The 23,524-nt window shown below is 41.8% G+C and overlaps 1 protein-coding gene across 3 annotated transcripts in view; it reads right to left on the bottom strand.

Annotated features, from left to right (window-relative positions):
* ATP9B (ATPase phospholipid transporting 9B (putative)) overlaps positions 1 to 23,524 on the bottom strand; it is a 167,810-nt gene that overhangs the window by 65,389 nt on the left and 78,897 nt on the right. For all 3 annotated transcript variants that reach the window (XM_055798406.1, XM_055798404.1, XM_055798405.1), the window contains 2 exons: positions 17,306 to 17,381; positions 10,284 to 10,360 (listed from right to left, as the gene is read on the bottom strand). In XM_055798406.1, the coding sequence (XP_055654381.1) occupies positions 10,284 to 10,360; positions 17,306 to 17,381 (153 nt within the window). The remainder of the gene's footprint in view (positions 1 to 10,283; positions 10,361 to 17,305; positions 17,382 to 23,524) is intronic.

Below are 23,524 nucleotides of genomic sequence, written 5' to 3'. Positions count from 1 at the left end.
ACAACCAGGAGCATCACATACACAGACACCACTCCCAACCACACCCTCTGAATCTGTAAATACACAATTTGCTTCATTTTTACTTTTTTTTTTTTAAACTGCTAATCCAGAGAGACCCCTTCCTCACAGGGCGCACAGCCCTGCACCAGGTGCTGCAGAAACCACCTCGCTGCACCATGGAAGCTGCTTTGAGCATAAAGGAAAAAGAAACAGTTTCAGCAGTAACAGCTGAAACAAAAACCCCACAGTGAGAAAGAACAGGTGGTGATACAGCCAGAGAACCTTTAGGTAAAGGTGGGTGCAGGGAATTTCAAAGGTGTATTCAGAGAAGGTCAACAAAACAGCCACCATTGCTACCACCTGCTTATGGTGCATCTCCTCCCATGCGTAAAGCCATTAAGGAATCAACCATGCACTCACAAGCTGAAGCCAACAACTTGATAGCAGAGCAGATGAGATACATGAGTTGCACTGACAGAAGCTCTAAACAGAAGGTGACAGTGCTGAATGGGCTCGGGGGGAGCAGCCCACGGACAGATGCAGACAGAGCTGGAGAGGGGAACCAGGTTCATGATCTTCACCATTGCACAGGGAGTGCAAGGTAACCAAGAAAGGATTTTTCAAGGTAAACGAACTGTGACAGATTAAGAATATCCTTCGATAATTTCAGTTTATCAAAGAATTAAAACTTCCTTTTTCACAGAGGTGCTGCACGGTCAGAGAAAAGCAAGAAAAGAAAAGAAAGAAAGAAAGGGGTAGGAACTACTAAGAATAGAGACCAGAATAACGGGGCAGAAGCAGAACAAGCCAAGGGGGAAGGCAGTGAGAAGAAAGGAATACGCAACGCAAAGCAGAAGACTGGTGCACAGACAGAGTCACGTTGAGGAACAGAGACCATACATATAGTAGGCAATTAAAAACAGTGAATCAATTTTCAACAGTTCCTTCAGAAAAAGGAAACAAACAACTGCCCAACCACTTTCAAACTGAAACTAGAAAAGGAGCTCTATTTGATAAGAAGGGAAGAAAAAAAAAAAAAAGCCTATCACTCAGACCCTGAAGGCATCTGTAAGAAACTTATTTTCAGCTGAGTCACAAGTCATTTATCTTTGCTTTTATAAAAGAAAATATTTGAGTGGATTCCTTGGAGACTATGAGATTAAGAAAAGATTCCACAAAATCTCCAAATCATAAAAGAAATGAAACTGAACGCTGTTTCATATAAACAGTGTTTTGGGATACATGCCAAAAGATATGATGGGAAGGGAATTAGCTTTAAGAATATGAAGAGCAATCCACTCTTTGGAAACTAATCCACAATCTAAACCACATTATTCTCAGCCAGCGCAAGCTGGAATGCTGATTTTAATTCCAAATCTATCCACAGGCTTGCACTCTGAACTGAGGTAAAAAAAAAGGGCAAAGAGCACATTTGTTAAGAATATGTCAGGCTTGCTACTTCAAGGGGTGCAAACAGAACCAAGCAAGTTATCTTAGATATGATCACTATGTTCAGCCTATATCAAAACAAAAACTATGTCCTGATATGTATAGAGCTTTTCAGGTCATGTGAATCATGATGGTTACTGAGCCTCCAGTACTTACAGAAACTCATCAGACTTCAGCTGCGTAGAGAGTCTCATACATGCAAACACACGGAAGACCTGTTTCTCTGTGCTCGCTCCTACACGAAAGGGTGGCTATGGCCAGCCGAACCACAACGCCTGTAGGGCATCCCAGTGAGACGTGAGCATCAGACGAGTGTCTATTTCAAGATTGCTGTGCAGGTCTCAGGAAGATCCCAGCTTCTGACACTTAAGACATCCCTTTTTCATAATAATTCAAAAAAAATTAATATACTTTGAACATGCACACCACAAAAAGTAATCCCTCTGTTCCTCCTTATAGAATTCCTTTCCGTATTGGGAAAAGTTGAGCAAATTTGGAAAAACAGGAAAAGAATTGTACAAATTATGGGAAATTATCAAAAAGAAAAATTATATAGGCATTTCTAATAATCACTAAGAGTTGTTAAATAAAGATATTAAGAACACCTGGCTTTCTACATAGCTGCAGAATCAAAGCTTTTAGAACGGAAAGTTTCAGGAATGTCTGAGTGTGTCTGTACAAAGGAAAGCATGTGGAGCAATTCAACAATGAAATTAAAGGTTTGAGACTTCCAAGAAAAGCCATGCAGTAAGAACCGCCCCCCCCCCCCCCCCCCCCCCAAAAAAAATCAGCACCAAACATGGTACATTGTTCTTATTAACAAGCTCCGGCTACACGGAGCGTAACCCTAACGCAGGCAAGCGGGTAACAGCCTGCTTCCACGGCCCCAGCACCGCGGTGGCCCCAGCACAGCTCACGTGGAGCCCTGCAGAGCGCAGAGTGGGGCGAAGGCGGTGCAGCTTGAGGACGCTTCAAGGCCTAGCAGGCGCAGTGCCCCTTGCCCCCACCCTCTCCGCCTCCCAGCAGTCACGCTTTGCCAATGGCACGGTTAACTCCGAACGGTGACCAAGCAGTGAGGAGCAACACAGGCGAGGAAGTGAAGTCCTGCAAGTGATGAGCAGCACTGGAGGCAGCAGTCTGCATATGCAAAGAAGTCAATCAATACTTTCAGTCTTACTGTTTTCTCAGTGTTCTAATACACTGGTATAAATCTAGTATTCTTCCAGTTTTCTATATATGAAAGAAAACTGAAAACCTCAGTTCCTTTATGTGGAACTATCCTTTTTCCATACTAGTCATCTGAGGGTTGAAATCACTACTTCCACACTTTTGCTATTTCAGTGAACGGAGTTCCTGGTAACGACAGTAGGTGGATATTCTTTCTGTCTCAGAGAGGACACAAATTTTGCTTTTGGTTTGCCAAAACACAGCTGGCCATTCCCAAGCATCAGTGTTCCTATATTCTGATCCCAGTTTTGGAAGAACAAGGGCAGCTCCTCTGCTGTTTAGCCCTTTCTTTCCCAACTTTTTGGGAAAGACTGCTTGTGTCCACTTCCTTTACCTACGACTGTTCGAACTGCTGGAGACATTCTGGTCCTTGGGAGATGCTACTCTATTTTCCATCTTTTGCTGCTTTCCTTCCCTCGCTCAGAGATGAGAGCTCATGGAGAGAAAAGCACCAATACCACATCACTTGTATTTCTTCCTGGCCTCATCCCAACAATTCTCCTACCCACCAGGAGGGATCTGCGTACTTCAAGGGGAGCTGGTGGTTAAGCACTTCCTGGGACAGGAGCTCTGGGTACAGGGGACAAACTAAGTTTGGGGACTACTTACTACCTGTAGGTGACAGCTTTCTCAATTTCATTCCACACAAAGAGGAGTTTTTGGGAGGATTATGCACAGCAGACCATACTCCAATAAAAAGTGCTATAAACCCTTTTCTTCTTTGAATCCATGAAATTTGTCATTAAGAGCTACATAACAGTTTTCAAGGTCCTGCTTTTATCCGAGGCCCTACAGGCCACAGAGCCATAGAAAGCTATTCTTCTGAAATAGATTATAAACATCAAATTATCAATTTAATAAGAAAAACATGCAAGTGAAGTTACTGGCCCCTCTCATAACAGCGCAGCAGCAGGACACATCCACTGCCTTTCTGAAGCTCTGGGTAACAGCAGATTCTTGTTTGTGTGACCGGGGCGTCTCACGGAGCATGTCCTTCCCTCGCCCTGGGCCGCATGCAGGCTCACGATGGGATGCCACTCCTGTGGAGGCGGCCGGCGGCACAGTGCAGCAGCTGCTAACGTTAGCACAGGTACTCGGGAACAGAAAGGCACGTCCGACTGGGGCATGCCACCCCTGGAGGTGGCACAGCTACGCATGGCTTACTAATGAACTACAAGATGGTGGCAACCAGATTTAAGGATGTTCGAAAGAGCCTGTCAGTGCAGGAGAAGCGTGTATTTGGGGTACTGAGGATGCTGTGCTGCACGGGTAAACGGGGACATAATACGAGTTCCTGGGAACACGTGGATGTGCTCCAGCCACTCTATTTCACTCCAAATAAAGAAGTGGATGTGGGGGTGTCCCTTTTTAGGAAATATTTTTCAAAAATTCTTCTCATAGAGTGGGTGAGAGAGAAGGACAAGCATAGAGAAGCCTTTTAAATGCAGAGGAGTTTGGTCACAAAACACCAGGAAGAGAAGTTTTATGGGAGGAGAGAGGGAGGTATCTCAGTTTACCAGAATATAAATATTTTTTCGTTACTTCAAGGCTCACCAGTGAGGTCATTTTCAAATAACCATGGGCAACACACACACACACAAAAATACCAGTTCTTAGATTTTAGTTTAGAAACAACCAACCAACCAACATTTACAAAATCAGCAAATCACCAACCACAAGACATGTCGTATCTGACTTCAGACTAGTTAAGGATTAGGGAAAAACCAGCATTACTATTTCGATGAACACTGCATGGTTACTATGAAGTTTTACTTCTGATGTTAAAATGTAATGGCAGATGTAGAATTCAATAATATAAGACAAAAAACCCCCAAGTGTTTTCAATGCTGATTGTAAGGATTAGCAACATAAAAACTATTTCTGTCCTAATCTGAAGCACACTAGGCAGATTACATGCCACAGCTCCTCCACAGAGGCTAGTGATTTCTCAGAAGTTCTATTTCAGATAATTCATACTCATTTTGATGCATTATGTACATTCTAAGTGTCTATCTATATACACTGCATGGTCCAAGTAATTTTAATGTCTCAATCTTAGCACACAAAATACACTGCCTTGAATTTATTTCTGTCTCCCTCCAAGCACATTGTGGTTTTTTCACTTTACCCCCAAAATCTGTTGCCACTGATAGAAATGGGTGACATTTGCAGAAGAGCTGTGCTAACAATCTTGCTTTCTATGAAGACCAGAACTGCAAGAGAATTCTAAATTCAGATGACAAAAACCCCCTATTACGCACTTTAACTAGGCAAGAATGAGAATACTGCAAAATGCCAGGCAAAATAAATAAATAACCTTAGTTTGTTAATTTCCCTCTTGGTTAATTAACACCTATAAATGACCTTTAGCATTGACAAGTCCAACTTCATCCAGAAAGCCAAGGTTTAAGAATATCTATCCAAATAGGATTGATTACTGATTACAGCATTGTGAGGAGCACAATTCAATCTGGTTTTTTTTTTAAGGCTGGAACTGCATTCCTGAGTAGGCTGATGTGACTGCCAATGAGGTAAAATACAGACAGTCATTACACTATAATAACGTTGATGTTCCCATTTCTACATTTATCTAAAGCAAAGACCATACATCATTTTAGACTGAAATTAAACCTTTTCAGAAATATTTTTTCTTTATATTGTTCGGAATTAAAAACATATTGAATTGATCCATTAAGAAAATTCTCTTCTATCTTTGTGTTTTTCAGACCGTGTCTGCATCCTTAGGCAATGAAACAATTTTTATAATTGTAATAAAACAACCAAGTGTTGACTTTAAGTTAAGAAATTGTTGCTTGAATGACTAAATACTTCAGCAAACACAATAAATCCTTCTAAGTTTAACACACAGATAAACCACATGCGTGAGCAGTTGCATATATTTCACAGCTTCTCCATGTGTAAGTTTGCTCAAACTTACTTCAGTTTTAGTCTCCTGCTCAGTGTTTGTAGAGCAGGTCTGCGTCTCTGAATTTTAATACTGGTTTAGTCAAAAAAGCAGAAAACCTAAACATTTGCCATTGGAAAGGCCCAGTTTATAGCACGAAGTACAGCAGTAACGTTATACTCCAGCAAGAAATACAACTGAAGCATCTACCTGTATTTCAGTGAAGAGAGGAACGATAAAAAAGTCAAGCCTGTGTATTTCTGGCTTATTTCTGGACACAGGAGTTTCAGTTTGGCAACATAAATTGAAAAGGACACATCTCAGTGTTTGCCTTCTCCCAAGGCCTGAAGACACAAGCATCGCTGAACCATACTCCCAACACAGCACATCAACACATTTTACAGGATAATCTCTAGAATATTATTATTGTTTTTAAAGAGCAAGAGAGACAGCGTGCTGCTTAAAACCAGTTCCAAATAGTACTTGGCACAGTTCTTCCCTAAAGCAGAAGAAGGGCAGGCTTACCTCCTCTCCAGTTTGCAGCAATATCACAATTAATTTAATTTCAATTCTGTTTCCAGAACAGTTAGGTGCAGATTTATTTTTTATTAAATGTTCAAATCTTTCATCCCTCAACTATAACGTATCTTCTAGTTTCAAGGACAGTTTCAGACTCCCTTTGCCCTCCTTTGGGCTCCAATGCTACAAACCCTATCCAACAGGTAACCCTTATTGTCAAGCTTGAGAAAACACGGGAAGATCCCCCCTGCCAAGTACACTGAGCAGGAACAACCCAAGTAGTGCCTGTCCACCTGTCGCAAGGCCAGCTACCCAGAGTACCTACCACCTGCAGGCCCTACGGGACGGACGCAAACCAACCTCGCCCCGCGGCTGGAGATGCACAGCCAGCGAGAAGCTAACTCCACAACAGGTGGAGTTAAAACTACATGTTAAAAAACATTGACAACCACTTTTCATGCTGCAGTACCGCATTTTGTCACTTACTCATCTGTAACAGCCTTAAGTGTTTTTCTGCTTTCAGTTTCCAAACCCACCCCTATGGTCATGTTACTTGTTAGCTACTGCTTTAAACAAGGATGTTCAGTCCACAGAGAGAAAAATCTCACGCCAATATTATTGTTGGGCAATTGGTACACACAGGACTCATTTACACATTTACAGAATAATGTGACAGCTGACACAGCGTTGATGCACTTGATGTAGAAAATAGGCTCTAGAGAAAGTCTTCACCTGCTCAGTGTAAGATTAATTTTTAAATTTTAGAAATATTCTATACAGCAACTACCAAGGCAGAGGCATTTAAAGCTGGTAACTTTACATATACTATATTAAGCCTTATTTTTTATATTTAGTAGATACCCATCAGCTAACTATGGTACAAAGAACTAAGCACCTCCATGGAACAAATGAATATACATATTCAGAACACTGAACATCTTAATGGGTCAATGACTCCTTGAAAGGCCTTTGGACAATGAATGAGTACAGTTTACTTCCACAAACATTACCTGGTTTTATTAGTGCCAGATAACATGCTATTTAAAAGCATGATTTCTAATTAGAATAGACTATTTCAGTTGGAAAATACATACAATGATCATCTAGTCCAACCACCTGACCAACAGTTAAAGCATGTTATTAAGAGCACTGTCCAAACACCTCAAACACTGACCGGCACAGTGCATCGACCACCTCTCCAAAAAGCTTGTTCCAGGGTTTGAGCACCCTCTTGGTAAAGAAATGCTTCTTCATGTCCAGTCTAAACCTCCCCTGAATTGCTCCTGAGCTAATTATTTTAGATAGTGATGGAATAGCTAATCCTGGAGGTCATCTCAAAGCACGTGGAGGATAAGAAGATCATCAGGAACAGTCAACATGGATTCACCAAGAGGAAATCATGCCTGGCCAACCTGACAGCCTTCTGTGATGGAATGACTGGCTGGGTAGGCGAGGGGAGAGCGGTGGGGGTTGTTGTCTACCTTGACCTCAGCAAGGCTTTTGGCATTGTCTCCCACAACACCCTCCCCAGTAAGCTCAGGAAGGGCGGGTCAGATGAGCGGACAGTGAGGTGGTTTGACAGCTGGCTGAACGGTGGAGCTCAGAGGGCTGCGATCAGCGGCGCAGAGCCTGGCCGGAGGCCCGTGGCTGGTGGCGTTCCCCAGGGTCCGTGCTGGTCCAGCCCGTGCAGCTTACCGGCGATGAGGCTGAGGTGCAGACCGGCCCCTGGCACGTTTGCTGGTGGTACCGAACCGAGGAGCGGCTGGTGGCCCAGCAGGCTGGGGGGTCGGCAGAGGAGCCCCATGGAGTCCAACCACGGTCGGTGTCGGGTCCTGCCCCTGGGCAGGGACAGCCCCACGCACCAGCACGGGCTGGGCTGGCCTGCTGGGGGGCAGCTCTGCGGGGAAGGGCCTGGCAGTGCTGGGGGGGGGCAGCACGTTGCCCCTGGGCCAGCAGCGTGACCTGGTGGCCAAGGGGCCAGTGGGACCCTGGGGGACGTGAGAAGCGTGGCCAGCAGGTCGAGGGAGGGGATGCTGCCCCTCTGCTCTGCCCTGGTGAGGCACATCTGGAGTGCTGGGTCCAGTGCTGGGTGCCCCGGTTCAGGAGACAGGGAGCTACTGGGGAGGGTCCAGCTGAGGCTGTGAAGGTGATGAGGGGCTGGAGCATCTTCCTGAGGGGGAAGGGCTGAGGGAGCTGGGGCTGTTCAGCCTGGAGAAGAGGAGGCTGAGAGGGGATCCCATCAATGCCTACAAATACCTGAGGTGTCAGGAGGACAGGGCCGGGCTCTTTCCAGTGGTGCCCAGTGACAGGACAAGGGGCAATGGGTACAAACTGCAACACAAGAAGTTCCACCTGAAGAGGAGGAAGAACTTCTTTCCCTGGAGCCCAGTGCTCCATCACTAGGACAGGCTGGCCAGAGAGGCTGCAGAGGCTCCTCTGGAGACATTCAAACCTGTCTGGACGCGACTCCAAGCAACCTGCTCGAGGTGACCCTGCTCCAGCAGAGCCTTAGACCAGATGGTCTCTAAAGGTCCCTTCCGACCCTGACAGTTTGTGATAGTGTTCATATACTGACAGTGCAATATATGCCAGATAGTATTATTTGGATGTGGCTGTTAGTTTATGCATGTGCATGTATACATGTAATATTTTGCTTCTTAGTGCTTCATGAAAATGATTAAGTTTATTTAGGTTCCCAGCTTGTCTCAAAGAACAACACATTTAATTGTTAGCAGCTGTAACACTCATGCAAGCAAAGGTGGTACACGTATTGCCATAAGAGTAGAAACCATGCTGCAGCTTGTCAACACACTGCTGGATCTATTTTTTGTAGTTTTATCTGCTACTTAATCTTTTGCTGATGAAAATTTGGAGAAACTAATAATAGTAATTTTGAAGACATGAAGGAAATATTAGCCACAAATGTTTTCACCCTTTATCATAGTTTCTGTGTGAAATACTCATAAATAAAAAAATAATTTAAGAAGCCCTTATCCAATACACCCCCAGAATCTGTTGAATTTGGATAGTGTGTTACATTTACGCATATTACTCTATCAATCTAATATATTAAATAATTTCATTCTAAACACCTATGAGAATTATTTATTAGTCAGAAGCTGTTCAGAATTCTTACGAGAAAGATTCTGTTTGTAAAGGGCTCATCTTTGTATCAGATGGAACAGAAAATAATCACGCACCATGAACATTCTGGTTACATTTTACTCTTATTTTAAAAAAGTATGTTACAAAGATTAAAATAATAAAAGGCCATCTTTAATCCACATAATGGTACACATCACCTGTCTCTGTCAATGAGACATTTAAAAGCATCTCTTTATTAGAAACACAAATCAATACACTCAGGGGACTGCAGTAACTGCTTCAAGCAATTTGTATTATCATTTCATTCCTGATGATCCTACTCAGAGCAACTTATTATGAATGGCGTGAAAATGGCAACCTGTCACAATTGACTGTTTTCTAAACCTCTTGCAAGATTTTTTTCCTTTCTTAATATAATTATCTTCCTACTAAACACAGGTCTAGGTTGTAAGATACAGCCTACAACTGAAGTTTCATTTCTTGATAATTGAAGGCCCTCCCCAACTCACATTAGAAACATTACCGACAAAATGAAGAGCTATTTGCTTTGTTTTGAACTGAAAGAACCTTGTACAAAGGGAAGCACTCAAACTTCTGGTATCTTTTCAACAGACAAATCTCTTGAGAATGTTTTCATCGCTTACAAAAATCCCTGGAAGAGCATTCTGGGTACTGAGTGCACCTCAGTTACCTTGCTCTGCTTCTCTGGGAGCCCGAGTAAATTTCAGTAGTCTGTCATAGACATCCCTTACAACTGCTGTGTAGCTTTGGCCAAACACTTTACAGTAAAATAATCAGAGAGAAGTGAAGTGGGAATGGATATTTAGCTGTGAGACAGAAGCACGACAGTCTGAAGATGCACGTTTATACTTTGAAGACAAGTATTTCCATTAGTACCTGTAACACTCCAAGCTAAAGGAAGAATAATTTTACTTCCAAAAAGAGACTAAGGCACAATTCACTTCTCATACCAAAGGTCAAGCCAGTTCAACACACACAACAGAGCAAGATTTTTGGGTTTAGGTACAGCTACTTTCATGAGAACCAAGTAGGAAATGCCCCAATGAGGCTAACTTACCTTATTCTTTGGATTGGACGTGTTCATTACACTTCGAGTCTCCTTGCCTGTGTAAATGACAACACCAATTACAGTTCCTGAAAAGCAAACAAACAAAAAGTAAAACAGATGTCTCAAGTAGTTCAGACAAGATTTGTCTGAATTAAAACTTGCAGTAATTTACAGTCCCTCAAACACATCCATTGTATTAAAAAGCCCATTTACGTAACATACACAGTGTTGTTTTTCAGAATTGACTATGAAGGTTCATTACAACTTCTTTAATTAATATCCATAAACATGACAACATGCTTTACTCCTTTTTAAGAAAACAATACTTTCAATGTAACTGGTTAAGAACTTACATTTGGACATAAAATTGTCTCCAACTGTTTTAAGAAGTTTACACGGAGTGTGGATAACTTCGAGGAATACAAAACGAGTACAATGGTGCTGAATGCACCATACAAATTGCCAGTCATTTATAATGATGTAAAAACTAGTTCACCCAATTAACTACTCTGATAGAATCCCATACAAAAATATTATCCCGTTCATTAACTTATAAAAATGATTTGCCAGTTCCAATTATCTTTCAGTCAATTTTTACTGAATAGTATGGGAAAACTGGGCTTCAGCATCACTAATTTTTTTATATTAAATTTAAATTCAAGTTTTTATTAATAAGACACTATTGTATTTTCTAGCACAGGACAAAACCCTTATTTCTATTACTTTTTCAAGTGACCTGAAATGGCTTTATGGCAGCACAGCTGATAATGTGGTATTTTATGTTGTCTTAACACTATAAAGAAATAATTAACATAACTTGTCCGGAACACCCTGCTCAGAAAATTGTAAAACTGTAGAAGTATTACACATTTGTCTGACATTAAGTCACTGGCAATCAGGACCATGTGCAAGATCTGCCACCACCACCCGTGAGGTCTAAACAGGTCATGAGAAACGGAAGGCGCACACAAAGAAAAAAAGAGCATGGCAGTTAGCGATGTTGGCATTACAGAAAAGAAGTTTCATTTAGTCCAAAATGAGAATGCAAGTGAAAACTTTGCATCCACACACGAAAAAGTGATTCTACATTACATCTGGACAATTAAAAATTAGTTTTTGTATTATTTTCCTCTCCATACGAAAGCTTTTTCTGAAGACTTCCCTTGACATAACATTTTTCCCAAAGCCAGCCTCTGCTGTTTCACTGCAGTGCAGTGCAATGTGCAGATTAGGGTATTAGTAACACACCCCCAACACACCCCAAAATTCCTCCTGACTTTCATGAAAGAACAGTCATTGATCCATCACGTCTGACCCCTCTCTGCTGGTGTCCAGCTGATGCCTACATCCCTTTGGGGCCCTTCACTTTGGAGCGATGCTCTGAGTCGAGCCCTACCCAGCGGCCAGAACGCACTGGCCGATGCCCTGCAGGAACCCCCTCCTGCACCCCCAGCCTCAGCAGCCCCACGGGTCGGGTCAGCTTGGGCAGACCTGGACTTCTCCCTTCCAGCTGGCACCTCTCCACTTGGCATCGCCTGCCCGGCTGTCGCAGCTCAGGGAAACAAGCTGTCTTGTATTTTGCTCCCTGAAAAGCTGGCTTCAGAGGTGAAAGTCAGGTAACGTCCATTCCGACTACTGCATTTTGATCATAGTTTTGCCTAGATCTGAGCTGCTTCTTTTGCTGAGGCATAGATCTTTGATTTTAAACTTCTGGGGCTGTTAGTTACCAGCAAAGCATCACTGCTGATTCGAGGGCTCCTCAGACCTGAGTTCCATCAATGCAGAACACTCCGAGCCCAACTGCAGTGCTGTCCCACAGCTGTTGCAGCAGGGACAGTTCTGGTGCTCTGGAGGGGGTTTTACCCACCATTACCTCTCGTTACCCTCAGCAAATCTAAGCTTGATGCCAGCTGGGAAGAAAGACGCACACGACGCATACTTGCAATGAACGTCACTGTGGTCACAGTAGCCAGACCCGAATCCAACGTGGGGGCTCTGGGAAGCATGGCCAGACGGCGACCTCAGGCTTGTTAAAAGCAACGACTCAAGTATTTTTATGTATGGGCCCCTCTGAAAACTGGCTCCTGTGTAAACTGGGCAACCACTGATAAGCAAGGGCAAAGTGGTTAACAAAGGAGAGAGAAGTTACAGGAGATACCACCAGAATAAACATGTGAGCTGGAAAAGAGCTACAAGAGGACCTGTGCAGAGTTAACACACACAATCTGGCATACTCTGAATCCGGGCTGTGATCATATTAATTTGTAGTATCTCCCACGCACGATGTAAGCTATGTAAAAACAGAGCGCCCAAATTAATTAAAATCACATGTAGGACTTGGCACAAAACAGTGCCTTTTACAGCTGTGCAGTTATACAAATTGTCCTGATTTTATCTAAAGTGACTTTTCAAGACTGACACCTGCCGAAATGAAAATTCCATTAATACAAATGTCCTCTTAATAGATATCTCAGCAGGGGTCTCAAAACTGCATTATCTTGTTTAGAGTTTGAACCACACTGATGATTACAGTAAATGGGGAGCAGACAGATACACCCATACTGTAGGGGACCTTCTGAGGCTTTTTAAAATGCAACGGCTGACGTTTTCCTCTCCCTTTCTGAAAGCAAATCAGTGATGTCACAAACACAAACGATCAGGAAGAGAAGAAATTTAATTAAAGATAAACTATTTTTTTATTTTATTTATGAAATAAAAATAAAATATAAAACAAAAAAAATAAATTAAGAGGTTTTCAGATACTTGGTGGTTTAAATTATTTCTTCGTACTTAAAACTGTTCCGTCAGCGATAGCATTTTTTCAGGGTTTCACTAACCACACCTTCCTTCCCCCTTCAGGCTCTACTACTAACTCCACAGAAATAACACAGATACTAAGAATGGTGCACAGACTCCATACCTCACCGCTACGTATCTGAAACTCACTGGGATGTTGCCTCTAAGTGAAAAAACTCAGAATATTTTTTGCTATCTCACTTATTAAAGAGTAACAAAAGGACGGCCGCACGCTTTGGACTTGAGGGGCTTTTGATTTCCACTCCAGCAGAGGCTTCCAGCGTGATCCCGGCAAATTAGTCTTTGCACTTTCTGTGGTCAGGATGGACATCGTGCACAGTCCCCAGGGCTGTCAGGGCTGTCCAGCAAGTGGCAGAAAACACTTCACATCTGGCAGCAGCAGCTACCCAAACTATCAATACTGAGACTAGAACATCTGCACATATATATTAGGTGTGACAAAATGGTAGGTTTTTTCTTTTCCATTTAGCTTATGGTTATTCTAAGGGGTAAGGAGATGTACTGAAACCAAGGATAGTAAACACCTCCCAAATGTATAAATTTGAGGAATCTCACTCTCCCAAACTTTATCTGTTGATATAAAAAAAGCTATGGAATAGTTTATTCTTAAGTTGTCTGATGCTACATGATTTTGTTGAACCAATTTATTAGTTCCCAAAATACAAAAAGAAAAGAAAAATAGTTCTAAATTATAACAAATATTTTTCTTGTTACTTGTACTGCACTTGCAATACATCTTTTTTTTTTTATTTTTGCTGTAGAATCCATTATCGTAGTGTTCTGATATTTTCATGAGGTTTGGTTACCTGCATTCAACAGGTAGCTGCTAAGATTCCTTGAAACCTTCATTCACTTACATTGACTGTTACTGATCTGCAAGGTGATTGATTTGTGGTCTCTCTCCTCTAGAACTGCCAGGACATCAGCAACCAGAGCTTGAGTTTTCTGAAGGTGTTCCCCGCATAATTCCCTGAACACTTTTCCAACCTGACCTTGAACCTCTGTATCACCTTGACAAATAGCAACAGCATGTGTCTCTCCCAGCTGGTGCAATGTGGTTTGTGCAATATGTCAAAGGGAATACCAGGAAATTCAGTATCTATTTAACTGCTGGAAGGAGGAAAATGGGAAGGAGAACCCTTCACCCAACAACTGTCCTTTTTTAAAATTAAGTGAGGCTTTGTATCTGCAACTTGGCTACATATTCCTTTTGTGGACATCTGTGATGTGGCTCCCTGTTTCCACCCCTGAGACTGACAGCATCAGTCAGTAACAGGCCAAGGCAACAGTGGGGTTGACCCAGAATGCTCTGTATCAACCCCCGAGGCGTCGCCAAGGCATAGCATCGTCCCAGGAGCAACAGACCACACATTTGCTTGGCTGAATAACACATACTGTCCACGCTGCTTGGAGTGCACTGGAGGAAGTCGCCTTCCAGGGTAGGATGGCTTAAGGGCTGCCACACCGAGAGTCTGAAGGGAAATGGAGATGTACAGGCAGCGCTGCAGGGCAGAACTCTACCCCACACCATCCAGGCACAGGCTACAAACCTACCTTCTTGAATTGAAGTGGCAAAGTAACAAAAGATGGGGCTTGCACACAGACATCATATACTTTGGGGTGAAAAATGCCTGCACGTAAGAGCACTGTGCATCGAGACAGTAAGGGGAATGCACGCAGACACGAGCATGGCTGAGGTGAGGCAGCCACCTGCAGAGCAGAACAGCACTCAGACTGCCACGTGCTTCGCTCTCCTGGAACCTGAGTGGTACCTGCCTGCAGAGCCGGGGTGTGGGCAGCATCTCCCACTGACCCGCACAGGCGGCAACAGCGTGTGCCAGGCCGTGCCAGGCCAGGGATGCCAGAGGGCCTGCAGCATCTACCGCTGACACCCTGCCCTGGCAGGCTTTGAGCAAGGCAGTTTCTGGGTGTCTATAATGCAGTTAGCCAGGGAGAAGTGTCTTATCAACAAGATTTTCAGTTGTCACAAATCCTGGAAATTTAATTATGAAGTCTAATTTTAAAAAAATCACACTATAAAAATTCAAATTTAATAAGGTAGGATACTTGATGCTAAGATAAACTATGTACATTCAACTGGGAAGTCAGATGAAAACAGTCAAATATCAGTTGTCAATCAAATCTAGAACATCTTAACCACCTCTTAATTGTTTTGCCTTATGGCCTCCTCCATGACTATATGCACAGTGCCCCTCTAAGACCTTATACATTCCTTATTAGATAGGAAGGACTGAAGGCAATAACTCCTGCTCTTCATCAAAGGCCTAATCCTGTCAAATGGTGAAATAACCTCCACAGAGGTGCTGAGCAATTCATAAGATCTGGATTTACAATGCCATATGGAACAAGGCAATATCCAAATAGAAATCGTATATGTGTGGTAAGTGCAGTACTTGCGTGTGAGGAGCACATTAGCACAGTACTAAATTGCAGTTAATACATGAGATGACGTAAGTGGAATGAATGATACCCCAAAGTTTAGATTAAGATTAATGTCACAAATCAGTTACCGAAGGAAATTATTCCTCTCTGCTATCTTAATTCAACCAGCTTCTGTATGCACACCATGACACCATTTAAAGTACTTGATCACGTCATTTTTCCCTTCAGAAGGGGCTGCAGTCTTGAAGAGCCATCCAGTATTTTTATTTTGTATCGAGTTGTCCAGTCTCCCCTTAGAGTCCTATTCCACTATTCAAAACCATGCTCCAACAACAGAATTATCCTCTCCTGTGTTCTTCTGCTGCCATCATTAACAACATAACTTAAGTCCTTCATAAACAATTAAGCCTTCACAAGACCCCTCAAAAAACCCCAACATACACTAAGGCATAAATTTTGAGAAGCACCATTTCCATTAACATAAGTGCCAACTTTAGATGGCAGATTGAGAGGCTTCAGACATTAGCCACACTTCTACACAAAATCACATCATGTACCCTGGGAAATGAAAACATAAACGGTTTTCAATTAAAAGTCAAAATTATTGATCCAGAATTACTGACTTTGCGAACGTGTATCTGAGTGTAGTTTCCCCCCATATATAAATCTGTGGAAAAGCAAACTGAAATGTACACAGCACTGAATTTTGTAATCCATGAGCAGCATCTTTTTACACACAGTTCTAGATCTTGGCTACTTGCATTAAAAAACTGAGGACAATTTTAGCCATTGCCTGTTTGATGGAACAGTTTGAGAGCAAGTGTTTTCCCAGTGCAACCAACCCAAACAACACTGAGCACCAAAGAGCACGACTGCGGTCAGCCTCTGCAAAGGAGTGCTGGCTCACGGAGCCCTCTGCCACCTACGCCGCCCCAGCCCTCTCCCCCAGCCCTCCAGCAGCCCCCCGACTGGTGCCAGAAGCCTTTACAGCAGGGACCAACCTACAGGTTAGGTGCAGACCCTTTTTTACATCCTTCCTGCCACCTCCATACCCCTCCTCCTCATGGCTCATGCTTCCAGTTGTTCTATCCCCTATCCTAAGCCCTAGGCTCATTCTCAGAAACCATTCCTCTCTGCTTCTGTGCAGACTTGCCACAGCCCTTCTTGCCACACTCCGTTTGAGTTTTCTTACACAGGGCAAAACCAGAAGAAGACAATTTTCTGCTCCTAAAAAAGAAAAGCTACGATGGCCTAAAGCCTGAATACAGCATTTAGATAACATGACCTCCTTACAGTATCTGAGACACATACAAAACATTACTAATATTTAGAAACCATTATCTTAAAATTACATAACCGTAAAACAAATCTGTACTTTCTGATTAAGATTTTGTGCAAACCTCACCCGCAGCATGGAGTAAACATAAAAGCAAAACTCCTAACATGCACACCCACCCTTGCTTTTCAGGACTGTACCCACTGTGAGCTGAATGGAGTGCTTTACAACCTGAAGTTTTAATTAAAACAAAAAGGTTCGGTGACTTTAGTGGGGTACAAGGGACAGCACTACTGAAACAGCAAAATTAAGTAAAAAAAACCCACAACTATTAAGGAGGATTAAAAAGATATGAAAACATTATGAGTAGCATAATGAAACCAATGGGAAAGCACACAACAGAGGAGCAAGAGATTAAAATCATGAAAGACAAAAACATTTTTAAAAGCCATTAATATTTCATGTTGTAAAAATAAAGATACGCTTCCACAGATGTTTTTAGCTACATTATCAGCTTTGTTATTGCAACACTTACCTGAAGCAACAACAGTGCTTGCCCATAATGTATTTTCTATGCTTAGGCTTTCATGAACTGCTGGATCACTGTCTTCCTGTTAAAAATATGAACAGCAAATAAGTAAATCAACATCACAAGTAGTCCTAGTTAAGAACAATGCCAAGCCGTTCGAGTAACTTTTACAGGATTTCTGCATCCTTGTTTCAATTACTGCAAGATAGTATTCATTGCACGTACTTTGTCTGTACACATACACAAAAATAACTTCCCAAAAGTGAAATACTGACTGATGTTCATATTACTTAAACCCAAAGATACTCAAAGAACTACAGTCAATAATGTTTTAAAAGGAACATATCTGAGGAAAAGAATATATCAAACTGCAGAACAGTTTGCTATACCAAACAGTTAAAGTGAGTGATGAACACTAACCCCTAAAAATTAATAGCCTGTTCTCTATGACAATTTAAATAATCTGTAACTCATACAGTAAGTCATGGTCACCATCATTTTGCAATTCAAGCGACATGTATCAACTTCAGAGAAAAATACTCAGACTTTTAAAAAGAAATGCACACTTGCATTGTCTTACCACATACTTACAAAATACATATCCCATGGAAAAATACTTCAACAGGAAATTGCTTCTGTGATTATTTTAAACTTTCCTTTTTTCCCCTCCCCTCTTCTCCTCCCAAGCAATAACAGCCCACAGATTGTAAACAGACTTAATCTCTCATAATCAGTTTGGAGCATGTACAGATTTGTTACTCATTAGCAGCTGTGAAATGTGCTGTTTACAACCAAAGAAAACTTTAGAAGGTAGGATAATCAAGTGTATTTGCTTGAACTACAGACTGTGCTGAACATTTTGCAGGAAAGGAGGGACCACTGATTTACCAAAACACACACCAAAATCTACATAATGTCAATAATCAAAACCTATGTCCATTTTTCATCTCTATTTGGAAACCACCACCAAGCACAGGGTGAGATGCTTAGGAAGCTCTCTTCCCAAAAAAGAGAAACCTCAAACTAAACAGATGCGTTTCTGTGTGTACCTCAAAAGATCCCTACATAGAGAGTAAGAGCTATAGTTCCTTGCTAAGTGAAGCAAAGCCATTGTTTAAAAGGCATAGAGGTGTTCTGTCAAAAATCAGAGGGGAACAGGAGGAGGACATGGAATTAGTTGTAAGAAGCAAACCACAAGTTATGAACCAAGACTCATACAGGAAGTAAAAATTCTGTCAAGATCACCGATGTTCTGTAAGATTTATCTTTCATTAAGAAAAAGAAGAAATATTTTTTGATTCTTATCTAAGGAATGAATTCTTCCAAGAATTATTTGCCATACACCTAACAATTAAAATAGATGAAGTTTGAGACAACAGCAACCGCAAGCCCACTCTAATGGAGCAACATGCTATCATGTAGGAGTTCTCAGAACTGGGGGAGTACTAACGAGCAGAAGTGAATGCCCAATATGCTACATAACAGTGGAAGTACTCCATATCGACAGGCCAAGGAATGTTCAGTTCTAGAGAACTGAAAATGTATCTCTGAAGGTAAAACAGGATCAGCAGCTATAGCGATATTCAAAGTTATTGGCAGTACTATTAGGAGATGAAGTCTTGAACATTGAGAAATTAAACACAAGAAGAGTCCTCTGATCTAGCTCAAAAAAGTATAATTTGTGGCAATTATCAATCACCTTTGTAACAGTAACTTATTTCTGAGATGCCTTTGATGGGGTACATCCACAGCCTAATTTTTGTTTATATTTTTCCTAACTTCATAATGCTTAGATTCCTGGTTTGATTTGCTATTGTACCTGGGTTATTCAGATTCTGTAATTATTTCAGCCTCCCGAGAGCCTAATTAAGCAGTGTATAGAAGTTCAAGTCGGACCTATTCAAGAATACTAGTTTTTCCAGTGGAAGATGCTAGTAATATAGTCAAAATATAAGTGCAGCTGTTTGGGGAATGGCTGTCCCCGGGGACATCGGCACCTACACTGGAATGCCGAAAAACAACCACGTCCAGTGGTAAGCTTCCCTAAGGAATGTAACAAGAGGTTTCAGAATCTGTTTCTACAAGGCTAGAAGTAGGACACGAACTGGTCATATGTGACTTGAAAAGATATATGGAACTTTTTCATTCCTGTTAGGGTTTTTTCACGGATTACTGACCCTAACAGGACAACTTCCCTGAAATTCTTCCACACGGACAATGCTGATGAGCCAACTGTGACCAGAGTGGAAGGCTGCTACCTTCAACCCCCGTGATGGGCTGGGCACCAAACAGGAATCTTAACTTCGTGACTTGCCATGATCTGCACAGCTTGTTCCCAGCAACACACCTTGGCTACTTTTTATCATCCACAAATATTCTGCATAATTCAAAGTGTTTCAGCTTGCTTGATTATTACAGTTCTGCCTAACATCGTATACTGCAAAAAAAACAGGAAATTCTGCTCAACTATTCTTAAAAAGAAATTTGTGAAGTTTCTCACTGCATCACTAGGTCAACTGAAAATGATGTATAGGTGTACAAGCATCCTGGTTTAACCCCAGCCAGCAAGTAGGTACCATGCAGCTGCTCACTTACTCCCCCACCCACAGCAGGATGGGGACAAGAATTGGGAACAAGGCAAAACTTGTGGGTTGAGATTTAAACAATTTAATAATTGGAATAAAATAAAATAATAACAACAAAAATAACATTTTTAATGAAAAGGAGGGAGAAGGGAGAAAGGAATAAAATGGGAAGGGAAGGGGAAAAAAACCCAACCAAAACCCCCGAAAGTATGCAGAATATAACTGCCCACCCCAGCTGAATGATGCCCAGACAGTCCCCCAGCAGTGACATCCCCTGAGCCAACACCCCCCCTACACACACACACTTTATATACTCAGCATGACGTCCCATGGTATGGAATACCCCTTTGGCCAGCTGGGTTCAGCTGTCCTGACTGTGTCCCCTCCCTAGTCCTGTGCCCCCCCAACCTTCTTGATGGCAGGGCTTGAGAAATCCAGAAGTCCTTGACTTGGTATAAACATCACCCAGCATCAACTAAAACCATCAGTGGCTTATCAACACTGCCCTCCAAAGCACAGCATTGCACCAGCTACCGAAAATTAACTTTATCCAAAAACTATCCACACCAGGACAACAAGGAAAAATGTGTATCAGGACTCACTGCTGTACATTGAAGAACAAATCATGCTGAGCTTGTCAGAGGTGTCCCGGGCAGGCACGTAATGGGATGGTGCACATAAACAGAGCTGACCACATAGGTCCCGTGTTTCAGTCAAAGGCTGCAACCTCATGGAAATGAATGGGTCTGTTTTTCACAATCAAGATACAGTGATAGGACTTGCGATGCAATTAGTCTCAACAAATGAAAAAGCATTTGTATTTTGCCCTCAGAAGTTCCATACCGAATACCTGTTGTCCTCAGTGGGACTCCAAATAGCTCCCCGCAAACACTGAAAGAGATAATTTCCCAGCTACCACTTAGTAAAACTGCAATCAAACTGAAGTAGTCATTTTTGCATTATGTTGAATTACAGCATGAAGAAAGAATTTGAATTTTGACAGGAGCATTGTGTTTTAACTAGCCATTAGCACAGAATTCATGTACAGAATTAGAGATACAGAAAAGCTGTAGAAGTCAAAGAAACGTTCGCTGCTGTATCCTTGCATACCTTCATAATTGTAACTTTAGATAAGACTAAAGAAAGACTTCAGGACAAAATAGCTATAGAAAAAACACCTATGATTTAATTTAAATGTACATTTAATTTAAATCACCTATGATTAATTTAAAAGGGGAAACAAGGGTGGTCAGTGTGGCTTCCACACTTGGCATGGCTAAATAAACCTGAACTCTAATAAGGAACACGACAGGAGTCTATGAAATGGGCACCCAGACAAAGAAGCCCTAAATACAGCCAGCAAAACTGAAACAACCGGCAATTGCTCTCCATAAAAATTTGTAACTCGTACAACTTCTTCCTATTTGAATGCTAAAAGGTTCAAGGCGAGACCAGGTAAATTTAAAGAAGGAAAATTCATTGCAGATTACTCACAGAAACCAGCTCTGATTCAGGAAGTTCTCAGATCATGAGAGACAGAATGAGAAAGTGTTACCACCTCCTTACACTAGTTGTATTCTCTTTCCCAGCAGCCTGCTTCTGGCTACTGTTCCACACAGGATGCTACGTGAGGAACGTCTTTTATCTGCCTCAGTTTAGTCTTCCGTGAGCAAATTTTAAGACATGAGACTCTTCCATACTACAAGAAGAAATCAAAAGCCCTGCAGTGATTACGGAGAGCTGCCAACACAGCCAGGAACAAGTCACTTGTCAGATGTCTACCTGCTACAAGACTTTGTGAAATGCCTTCTTGCAGGTCATCCAAAATAGGAAAACATCTAACGAGCTATAGCTCTTTCCACTCTTGCCAGGCTCACCAACAGAACAGCTTGGCCGATCAGTTAGCAGCTTCTTATTTCGTTATGATCCTTTAACGTCTTTACACCCTCATCTAACATTTCCAGCTTTCCACCATTCATTACCAGATACCACACCTTCCATACCTGGATGGCTGAGGACTTAACCTTACTTTTCATTTGTCGTAAGTTACTCAAATGAAACTAAAAAGTGCATTTATAAATAATGAGTTTCTCTGTTTCACATTTTTATTTCTGCCCTTGAGAGAGAACAGGGATAGATATAGCAAGGAACGGACAAGGACATCAATTCTTGAACAAGACCCGGTCAGTGGTAAGAAGAAATGATTCTGCAATGTTTCTGACGCTATTACAGCTAACAGAACGATACATGTTTTGGGGTAAATGAAATCAATCACCCTAGCAGCAGAAGTTTGACATACAACAGGTTCTTTGTCCAGCTGATGAAGTTTCCACTTAAGGTCTGCTGGGTTGAATTTCATTTGGTGGCTGTATGTTTATTGCTCTTTAAATTCTGAATTAAGGTAATTATCAGAATAGTGCAGTTCAGTATTGCATTCAAGCCTCACATTCAGGCTGGTTTTGAAGTCATGTGCAGTATTGACCATGGAGGTTCAAACTGTCTACAGTTCCTATCAAAGAAAATTACTCTACAGCTCTTGCATGTGCAGAGAAAAAGGGAAAGATGAGCAGTGAAATAATAACTGAATATTTCCTACTCTCAGTCCTGAATTTGTAATACAGTTGGCCAAGGATGATGACAAATTTCAAGTAGCCATTTAAAAGGTTTCAAAACTACTTTTTTTTCAGACAATGACAGAGACCTTTGAGACAAAATACCTAATCCTCCAATGAACCCATGTACCACCTCAATCTGACCTTTCCTAGCCCTACTCCTACCTGACAGGATGCAGCACAACCACCCCCACCAACTTCTGTAGGAAAGGGGAAGAACACACATGAGGTTAGGTGCATCACTGGAAGAGATACCTTCCCCACCCCAATCTCACCATTAAAAAATTCTTGCTATGTTCCTTTTACTGGCGTACCTGTTTTGGACAGGGTCAGGCATCAGCTCCCTAGTCTGACTGTCCGTATGGCTGTTCGTGCCAGAACAAGGAAGGTGAGTTTTTGAAAAGGAGTCACAAGACATAATGCCATGCCCTTCACTGGCAACATAAAATTAAGCCAGCCTGAAGTGAACACAGCAATTGCTTCAAACAGGTAATTCTCCAACAGCAAACATGAAGCAAAAAAAATAATATATATATAAAAATGACTCAACATTCTCTCTACTAAAATAGAAGACTTAGCCAAGAAAACATCTGTATAATTAGCCCCAGTCCAGAGATTCTACTCATAAACGAACAAAAATTTTTAGTGCTCACATTTCCATATGTATTTTTCCAAAATATCAACAGCTACCTGCAACAGGGTTTGCATTAACGCAGATTTTTAAACATCTGGCAAGATGCTACACTGGAAAAAATTATACTAAATAGGTCTGTACCATAGGAAAAGAGTTTATGACAGCAGATGAATGAACTAAACTCAAAAGAATCGGTTCTGTGAGATTTCTACTGGTACAAAAATGAAAAAAAAAAAATTTAGATATATTCCCAAAGTAAATAAAGAGACTGAGGTGACAGCCTAGAGCTGCAATATAAGAGAAATTAAAGGAAAGAGTTCTTAAGGGAATGGGGGAAAAAGGACCCAAATTTAAACAAAAGCCAGCCAAGGCCAAAACCAGAAGAGACTACTTC

The sequence above is a fragment of the Falco peregrinus genome, chromosome 3 (assembly GCF_023634155.1).
Source record: "Falco peregrinus isolate bFalPer1 chromosome 3, bFalPer1.pri, whole genome shotgun sequence".
NCBI classification, from domain to species: domain Eukaryota; kingdom Metazoa; phylum Chordata; class Aves; order Falconiformes; family Falconidae; genus Falco; species Falco peregrinus.
Note: the sequence above shows the minus strand (reverse complement) of the source record. Positions and strands in the feature narration are given on the sequence as shown.